The following is a 10,297-nucleotide window of genomic DNA, read 5'->3' as shown; positions in this document are numbered from 1 at the left end:
GCTGCAGAGGACTCAAACACACCGGTCGAAGGGAAAGCTAGGCCAGGTCCCCCAGTCTACGCCGACCACCTCCCCTCCCGGTCCACAAAAGCGCAAACCTTCAGAAGGTGCACTAGCTCCTTTGGGCCCCAGAACCCTGAAGTTAAGCGTACACCAAGGCATCGCGCTGGGAAAGGCGGAGAGAAGGGTAGAAGAGTAGGGGCTAAGTTCTCCACCTCCTCCCGCCGCCTCCCTCCCGCAGGCTGGAAGCCTCACGTAGTCTGGGATTTTTTTCAGAATAATTGATGGGTCCAGTTCTCCAGAGCTTTCCCGGTGAGAGCGCGGCGGACCGCGCTAGAATTTAAATAGACGTGATTAGTAAAATACAAGGGGGCGAGGCGCCCGAGCCTCTCCTTCTCGCGGGTTCCTGGCTGCGCGCCTGGCAAGCCGCCGCCTCCCCCAGGCTCTGGGGGCCACTGGGGGCCAGAGCAACGTGTCCAGCGCGGGTGGACGGCTCTGCCCCCCACCCCCGACTCCTATGGACTCTAACCCTCACCCTTTCGCGACCAGCTTCTCACCAAGGTGCACCCCGAACTGGAGGAGAGGGGAATTGGGGTTGGCATGCAACCAAAGGCCAGCAGGTGCAAAGGGGTAGTAAGCCAGAGCTGTGGGTGCGAGGATCTTGATTCCTCCACACGGCCAGAGCCGGCCAGGCGCACGCGAAGCCTTAGCCTAGGAAAGCTAGTAAAGCCTCTCAGTAATCGCTCTCCCCACCCCTGCTTCTCTCACACACAGTTCCCTTTCTGTACCTCCGCTTTCACCCGTGGTCCTCTCTCCAGGTTGCGGAGCCTATGCAGCCAAGGCCTCGGAACTCAAAGCAGCCTCCACTTACCCAAATCTCTAAGAAGGTCCCCTCCACAAATAAGTGACCTAGGCTGGGAAAAGCCTTCGCCTTCGCTGACTCTCATATCCCTATCTCATCGATTTGTTCCTGAAAGGGGGGCTGTGCATTCTTATAACATCTACGGCCAATTAATATTGCATTAACTCTATTAAAAAAAAAAAAAACAAAAGCACCAGAATACTGCACCCTATCAAAGCCATCTATTATTCACGGAAATGTAATTGGAGACCTAAGATATGTGTGTTATGGGCCAATGGAGGAAAACAGAGTCGTGACAATATTTCAGAAAGGAAGGGGATCCGAGGGTATCTAATATTTAATTTCAAATCTGTGGTTTTCTAATTCGAGATTAAAAGCAGTCACGTCTTTGAAGCCAGACAGTTGGTATAAATGTACAGTTAAAATATTCTATTCCACGGTCCCTAGACAGAGCTCTCTGCTCGTCCCAGGCTTCATTAAATTTTTATTATCATCCCAGACTAGAGCAGGGAATGAGCAGAAAGACTGTCCATCTAATTGCAATTGATAAAAAAAAAAAGCTCTTAGATTTCCCCCCTCATTTTAATATATTAACAGCAGTTTTCTTCGTGTGTCCAGTCTTTCCTAACCCTGTGATACACACAATCACTTTATCACACAGATACATTTTCCACCTCCAACAGGCACCAGGCTTGGCTGTCTTCTCTGCCCTTCGAGAAGGCCTTGGGGGGTTAGTGGGAGTGGAGGGAGAGAGTAGTGGAGGCTGGCTTTGGAAAGTGATGCTATATGAAAAAAGGAAAAAAAGGTGACATCAGTTCTTGAAGCATCTGGTGGAAAGATCAACGAGAGACAACATTTGCACTAAGCTGGTTCTTCCTGTGGCAAGATGAAAGCATATTGTTACCCAAACAAAACAAACAGATTATTAAACTGGGCTGCACTTTTCGATAGCCTTTCTACTCTGTGAGATGAAAGCAAAGAGCAATATTTTCATTTTATTTCTTTATTTCTCACTGCTACCCCCCCACCTCTCTCTCCCTCCCTCCCACTCTCTATCTCTCTCACACACACAACTCAAAACATTTGTTCTTCTTGAACCTTCTATATGTGTTCCTAATCTGACTGTCATACCAGATGACTATAGATTGTGGTGTGTGTGTGTGTGTGTGTGTGTGTGTGTGTGTTCAGGGAGTCTATCTCAACAAGGGTGCTTTAAATTTTTTTTGAAACTGGGGTAAATAAAGCTTTTCATCTCCAGGCCTTGAAAGAACAGAATAAAACCCACAGTTTGCTTTCTGAGCAGCTTCCTATTATCACATCGCCACTTAATTTTATTTCTATTCTCTCCAAGTTAAATAGAAAGACTAGCTCACAAGGGAGCTGCCATGTGCCTACAGACTGGGGATGTCAAGCAGAGAGACTCACTGTGCAAAGTTAATTTCAATTCCCGAGGAGGATTTCACATTCCGGCTGGCTCTGACCCACAGTAATTAGCTGAGATAACTAATGATTACTTACTTATTCCTTGTAATTATCTGGATTTAATAATTTGCTGTGTAATTTATTAATTCACTCATAATAGCCTTTCAGTACTGTGAAAGGCTCCTTTAAAGGGGCAAAGCAGGAAAAATTTAGTGATTTTTTTTTTCTCATTGCCATAAATCTGTCTTCTGACAAATGTAGACTTCAGGAACATTTCTATCATCATAACTATCTGGGAACCTTTGTCTTCTTTTTTGTCCTATCAGAACACCAATCTAATTTTTTTTTCCTTAGCCTTGTGTTGCAGCCCCTCCCTCCAAGACCAAATGAACAGTGAAGTACAGTTTTGAGTTTTAATGTGCACCTTTTACCTGGAGTATAAATTGTTTTCACCAAATAATTTAAAATGTTTATTTCTAAACTTTCAGTCATGGCTTGCTTGGAAAAATTTGAGCTTCATCTTCTGAACAATATGCCTTTTAAAATCAAGTGAATTTTTAAATGCCCTTTCTACCATGTCTTCGAGAGTGTTCCCAATAGATAGACCAAAATGAATTCATTTAAAATTTGAAATAAAGCATTTTTACACCCCAAATTCCAAGTCCCTTGGCAAAGAGAGGCCTCAGAATCTGTCCTTGACAGTGAAAAGACTTAGTTATGTTTGTTATTTATTTTTAAAGTATGTTTTATAGAAAATTGAAGAACATTATGTTGAACATAAATCCTAATTATTTCACTTGCTTTTTCTTATTTCCATTATTTTTCCCCAAGCTATGTGTCAATGAGACGTAATCTAATGAAGAACTGACCAACTGATTTAATGTCAAATATCCAAAGAAACCTGCACTCTTTCTGGATAATATCAGAATACAATTGATGTAGAGAGTACTCAGAGATCAACCAGGCCTTACATGATCTTTGTTGTTGGACATTTATTCCATTCTTGTTTAGACTTAAATGATCACAATGCACAAAAAGATTGGATCAATTGCCTTTGGAGAAGTTTTAAGAAATAAATTGTATAGTTCTGAAATGTCAAATTGTGGATGACCATGTGTGCTGCTAAGTCAATTCATAAAATATCTCTTTCTAATTAAGTAGTAATTATTGTGGACCTTGAAGAGAAAAATTAGGAAATGAGTCATTAATGCCAATGGATTTGATTGATATGACAAGGCTCTTCAGGCGCAATTTGCTATCTATCCATTTCAGTATTTTGAATGTCAGTACTAAATAAATATTTCTCAATAATTTATACCAGATTCATTTTGTTCTTACCTTTAACTTCTTTAAGATCAATCCTCTTCTCTCCAAATTCCTTTGGTTTGTTTTGATATATCTCTGTGACTCTCATTAATAAAAACTTTCAGAATATTTCTTTTTTAAAATTCTGATTTTCCCATAAAACAAACACATTTAAGTAGGCTTAAATAATGGATATAATTTCCATCTTGTAGGCAAGACAGCTTCTTTTTTTACCTTTGTAATAACATAGAGAAGATGTACTTAAAACTGATACAGTTTTAAAAGTGCAGGAACATGGGAGACAAAAAATACTTGGTGAGTGAGAGGGGAAATATAGGTCTTCATTCTCAACTGTTGAAGTGAATGGATAGTTGTTGTTATTAGGTTATTTTTTTCATATAAATCTTGGACAAACATGCATACACAAAAGTTACTATGTACTTCAAATACACTAAAAGTATACCTATTTTATTTCTGTTCAATATATTTGTTAATTTTGACTTCTTTTACAGGATTTCTCTCTTCATTTAAAGATGTCATATTTGTAGGAAAAAACACTAGCACATCTGTCTTTCTTCTATGACTCCCCTTTCTATTAAGGCACATATCCTAGACTTAGGTAACAGCTACATAGGAGAAGGTGTTATTTATTGAAGATAAGTTTAATCCTAGATCAGAAAACCTGGCTTGCTACACACTCAAGCCACTTAATTCATTTACTCTGGAAAAAGTAAGCAAAGAGAAAGTTCTCCAGCTGGCTGACACTGCTTGGTCAAATGTGTGCTGGAGTGGACACAGTAATATGGTTACTATCCGTGGTGCTGAAACCAGGACCCAGTGTAGTGAGATAAAGGCTGGCTATTTGAAAAGACTCTTCAAGAAAACTGAACCTAAGGATAGATAATAACGTAGAAGAAGGAACTTCCAACCTCCAAAATATAAGAATAAAATTAAACCACCAATATCACTATATCTGGATTCACAATTCTTTCTTTCAAATCCCTACAACTTTCAATATTTCCTTAAGCATCTATACAATATATCTCATCATTTCTACATGGACACATAGATTCTGTCTCTTCTGGTGTCTTCTTTAATTAAGTTGTAGAAAAAGAAGTCCCTCCACTTATTATCCATTAACTCTCACAGTTCTTTTTGTTACATCTGAAAATCATAATGTTCTCTAACAACATTTAATCCTAACTTGAGCCACTATAACAATTTTCATTGACTCATGGGACATTTCCTAACCTTATCTTCAAAATAAGAAAGATCGCCAAACAGTTCCACATTAGGTCACAGCTCAGAGTAGCAGAATTTCCCCTGGTTCCTTCCTCTTGTTGGATCTATAGATTAGTAAGATGTTCTTCTTGTTAACAATGTAAATATCTAAACCAGAGCTTTCCTGGGGAAAAAAAAGAAAGAAAACTTTGAAAACCTAATATGTTTCTTAAAATGGGTGAGAAGATACCTTTAAACCAGGATCAAAATTAAAATGGGTGAGAAGGTATCTTTAAACCAGGATTAAAATTTTTAAAGTCTGTATATCAAAGGACTAAATTTCTTTGTGCCAGACCACCATTAGATTCCACCAACTTTGGTGTCTGATTGAGTGATAGGAAGGGAGCAAAAAGTCTACTTCTTCTAACCACCCAGAATTTCTTCCTTAACCCACACTGTCTATTGCAAATACAAGTTTGTGTAAAGGTTATGGAAATGGAGGGAGAGAATGAGAGAGAAACAGAGATGTACTTTATTTCATAACCCAGTAACCGAGGTACTTCCTACTCTGGTTGGGCCACTGCTCTCCAGGGCTGGTGACTCAACTGAGAATTATGGTGGGCCAGCCCCTAGGCCTAAACCAGGGTGTCCTACTCCCAGAAATAGGCCTCTTGCCACACCCAGTCTCCCAGTGTTGCTGAAGACTAAACTGAATTTCCTTCCTCCTTTTCTCAAGTAATGCCTCTGCTCACAAAGATTCTCTTTGCAGAATTATTGCAGATCTGGAATAGAGATTCCAAGGGATGTATCTAAAGCCAAATATCACAATCTCATCTTGGACAGAAAAGCAAAGCACCCCATGAGATGAGCTCTAGCTATTAGAAGACTATTATAAACCCTGTTCTTTTACACCTTCCTAGAGAAACACCCCCTACTAAATTCCAAGTCACACTATGATAACAACTCTATAATAAGCCATCAAAATATTTCTGCTTTGAAAAAATCCCCCATCAAAATAATTCCATGTAAATAATTGAAAACAGCATCACATTTTAAAAGCCATTTAATTTTAATAGTATATTTTAATGAAAAAAGCAGCATACTTTGCCAATAAAACATTAAAATCATCTTTTCAATGAAAGACAATCAAACAACACCAAAAATAATACATTACCATAGTAAATAAACCATCTATTAACAAAAAACAAGAAACCAGCTCATATACAGAACTCAAGACTTCAAAGAGCCTCAAATGGAACAGCAATACAGCAAAATTTGTAAGAATATATCTATATGTGCATCATTTGAATGGAATATTTACAATAGATAAGGTACCAGTCACCATGTACCTAATTTTTTTTTGTTCCAAAAGAATTCTACCAAACAACGTGAATTTACAAGCAGTGCACTGTCTTTCTTATAGTTCAGATTAGTTTTTCTACAAACAAACCTCCAAAAGGAAAAACTGAAGGATTCTTGTAAATGTTAAAATGTAGTCAATAAAGCAGTTCAAAACAAGATGATTGAAATACCTTGGTGAAAGCTTAGCATCTGGAAGGGCAAACACCAAGTGGCAAATGCACCTAAAGCTAGAAAATGATGCATCACAGTCATGCTTCCAACTGCTTCACTTCTTCTCTTCCATTAGAGGTGAGTGTGTGTGTGTGTGTGTGTGTGTGTAAGGGTGAGTGAGAGAGCATGTGTAGTGGGGACAATGTGGGAATCCCCATTAAATATGTAACAAAGTAAACAATACTTTAGACAGTGAATCAGGTCTACACGATTAAGACATCCATTACTGAGTGTCGACTCACAAATCAGAACACTACCAGTAAAAACAAAGAAAAAACAATCACCATTCAAAGTGAGAATATACAAATGGGCCAAAGGAACACAGTATAAGAGGAAAGCCATAAAAATTCAGTGAACTCATGAAACATAAAATTGTTTAACTCCACTAGCCATACATTTCCCCCGTTTGTTAGACTAAAGAAGTTTAATTAATTAGAATGTGCACAAATTAAGTTGCTAGAGAGATAAATTAATAATTTACAGAGGGTTGTTCGGCAATAATCTAATAATAGCTTTCAAGATCAGTGAACACAGCAGGCGAGACTCCTTTCTTAAGCATTAACACTTCAGAGAAGGAAGAAGGGGGTAAGAACCACAATAAAAATATATATATAATATACAGTGTAAATGCAGAAAATCTGCCATCTTTTTTAATTCAAAATACTTTAGAGATGTCTCTATCACATTAAGCATCAACTCTAGTTTAAAGTTTCAGTCCTGAATCGATTTCTATTTCTGAAAAATAGCTGCAAAGTGTACTTTTAAACTTGAACAAGGGTGATGTCTTTAGAAATAAAAACAAATCTTACTTGATCATTTTGGGGGCCTTTTAAAAGGCTGTCTCGTCTGCCTTTCTGCAAACAGCCAGCTCCAGACTTCTTGGGAAGAAGCCGAGGTGCCTTTTCCGGACGGGGTGGGGTTAAAAGGGACAACTTTGCTACAACTTGACAAATCCCTTCTTTTGTTTTTCTCTCCTTTGAGAAATGGTTTCACATTCTCACCGGGCTTGGGCTCATTTGCTCGCTCGTTCGTTCGCTCTCCAATCCTCGCTTTCTCCTTATTCACATTTACTGGAATTGTTTCTGGTAGCCAAAGATGGAAAGAAAAGAGGCAGGAAAGAGAGAGGGAGGGAAAAGAGGGGATGAGGAGGGGCTGTCCCTGGAGAGGCCGAGGGTCTCCTAAATGCCCGCAGAATATTTCATTCTTTTCTGTTTCTGCCTCTGGTTGCAGAACCAGACGCGCACCACATTTTTCTTAAGGTCCAGCTTCTCCGCGATGGCGGCGATCTTCTCCGAGGAGGGCCGCGGCTGGATGGCGAAGTAGGCTTCCAGGGAACGCTTCTCTGGCGCTGCGATAGAGGTGCGCTTGCGCTTCTTCTCCGCGCCGTTGAAGAGCTCGGGCTTGGTGAGCTTCTCGCGGTGGGACTTCTCGGCTTCCTCGAGCCACGCTTGCAGGATTGGTTTGAGCGCGATCATGTTGTTGTGCGACAACGTCAGGGACTCGAACCTGCAGATGGTGCTCTGGCTAAGGGAGCCCACGCCAGGGATCTTGAGGTTGGCCAGCGCGGAGCCCACATCGGCCTGGGTCACCCCCAGCTTGATGCGTCGCTGCTTGAAGCGCTCCGCGAATGCCTCCAGGTCCCGGGGGTCGGCGTCCACATCGCTCATGCAGCCCATGTGTGAGGGCAGCCCATGCGCGTGGGCCATACTGAGCGCTGCTTGGTGCATGGGGTTCATGGTAGCCATGTGCGGCGCGTGAGTTGGCGTGGACACTACGGCGCCGTCGGGGCCGGCCATGGCACCCAGGGCCAGCCCGGGACTCAGGTGCTCCAGCAGCTCGCCTTCAAGCGCCTGATGCGGCTGATGGTGGTGGTGGTGGTGGTGGTGGTGGTGATGGTGCGTGCCCGCCAGCGCGGATGGGTGCGAGATGGGCACCGACGAAGAAGAGGCAGCCGACGTGCACGGGATGGTGTTCATGGTGTGGTAGGTGGCGTCCGGCTTGAAGGGGCTGTGGTGGGGCGGGTGGTGGTGGTGGCTCTTGCTCTGGGAGACGATGTCCACGGCCGCCAGAGCCTCGGCTCGGGCCAGCAGACTCTCATCCAGCCCGCCGAATATATTGCTCTGCAATTGCAAGTAAAAGGCACACATTACGCTCAGCAGGGAATTGTGCGCACTCTCTCCGGAAGCCCCGGCACAGCGCTCGACAACACCGCCGCGCCTACAACATTCCCAAAACGTTGAAATAATAATAATAATAATAATAATAATAATAATCCTGAAAGTAGCAGGTGAGGCGGAGAGGGAAGTGACTGAGAAAAACCGAGCGTGCACGAGGAGGAGGAAAGTGAGCCTGCAAACAACACAACACAACACGCGCACAGGCAACATCCCAGGTCATAAAAATTAATATGAAAGAAAAGACCCGCTGAATACATAAGAGAGAGAGGGGGGAAATTGGTTGGAGGTGTGGGGTGATTTGCTGTGCAGACATGAAAAAAACATCAAGCAGATAAAGGGGGCTGTCAAAATGTGCCTTTAAGCGGTGATTATGCAGAAATACGCACCGGTGGGGTTGGAAGACACGCTCTCCGCATCGCCTCGGAGCCCCCGCCGCTGCTGCCGCTGCTGCCACTGCTACTGGAGCTGCTGCTCCGGCCTCCACCGCCCCCGCCACTGCCACCACCGCCGCCAGCGTTGCTCGAGCTGCTAGGGGAGCTAGCTGAGGGCGCCGCGGGCGCGGAGGAGCCGGGCGAGGCGCTGTGCAGTGCCGAGTACTTGGGCTCCACGTGCAGGCTGCCGCTGTGCGGCATGCTGAACGCCTGCTTGCTGTTCAGGGACATCATCATCATCTTCCCGGTCCGCCCGGGCGCTCTTCCGTAGCGCACTCACAGGTCCCGTCTGCCAGGACCCTCTTAAGAAGTGCTGGGTGAACGCAGGAGCAGGGAAGGGCAGTGCAAAGTTGCGCTTTCCCGCCACCGCTCCCAGCTCTGTGCTCCTTGCCGGGACTATGCGCTCCTCCTCTGGCTCCGCGGTCAGATTAAGGATTTGCTGGGCTCCGCTAGGCGCTCGTTGCAGACCTGGGCGCCCGAAACTGCCCCTGCGCCTCGCGGCCGCTGAGTTATACTCCCCTCTCCCCGCGCCTGCCCCTACCCCCGCCCTCTCTCCCTCCCTCCCGCGCGCCTCCGCCCTCCTTGCCAGTAAGTGCCGGTTTCTCCCGCTTGGATTCTAGCGTCGCCCCTTCTCTCTCTTTGCTCCCTCCCGAGCCGGGTCCGTTCAGCTCTCCTGATACCCGCCTCCCTCTCCCCGCTGCGCCCTCCACCTCCCTTCCGGCCCCCTCCCGCGTGTTGAGGCCTCCGCCCCTTCCAGGCGCCCCGCAGCTCTCACTTTCTTTAGTGTCCCCGAGCAACCCCACCCCACTAAGTCTGCGCTCCAGTCGCCGGGCAGTCCCTAAAAGTCGGCCTCCAGCCCCTCCTGCTTCCTCCGCCTAGTCTCCGCCACGCCGGGAAAGAAACTCTTAAATAAAGTTGAGGGCAAGCCAGCGTTGGGTGGGTTGTTTTTTCCCCAGACTAGTAGGAACGTCTTACCTGGCTGCTTCCCCCCTCCTGCTTACCGCTAAGTTCCAGGCTTCCACCCCCACTTGGCCCGCCCCTCCCCGCAGCGCAGGTGACCCCGATCTCCGACTCCCGGCGGAAGGAGAGTACGCGGACACCGCCACCGACCCAGCTCCTCCGCGCTGCTCTGCGCTTCCGCCAGGTGCAAGCCTCAGTTGGCGCTCAGCGCGGCGCCCCCTCGGCCCGGCGGGTGCCTGGTGCCGAAGAGACATGGGGTCGAACGACAGGGCTGCAGGGCTTTCTCTCACTCGGTTTCTCTCAGCTCTCAGCGGATTGGACGGCCACGGAGCCAGCTTGGGTCGCAT

At 45.2% G+C, this 10,297-nt stretch overlaps 1 protein-coding gene across 1 annotated transcript; it reads right to left on the bottom strand.

Annotated features, from left to right (window-relative positions):
- Nucleotides 1–7,560: 7,560 nt before the first annotated feature.
- Nucleotides 7,561–9,230, bottom strand: POU4F2 (POU class 4 homeobox 2; the record flags this gene model as incomplete). Its single annotated transcript, XM_080796972.1, has 2 exons — nucleotides 7,561–8,502; nucleotides 8,946–9,230. The coding sequence occupies 2 exons, from the start codon at nucleotides 9,228–9,230 to the stop codon at nucleotides 7,561–7,563; spliced, it is 1,227 nt and encodes a 408-aa protein (XP_080653098.1).
- Nucleotides 9,231–10,297: the final 1,067 nt, after the last annotated feature.

Source organism: Martes martes (assembly GCF_963455335.1).
Source record: "Martes martes genome assembly, chromosome: 2".
Classification (NCBI taxonomy): Eukaryota; Metazoa; Chordata; class Mammalia; order Carnivora; family Mustelidae; genus Martes; species Martes martes.
This window is presented reverse-complemented; position numbering and strand designations above follow the sequence as displayed.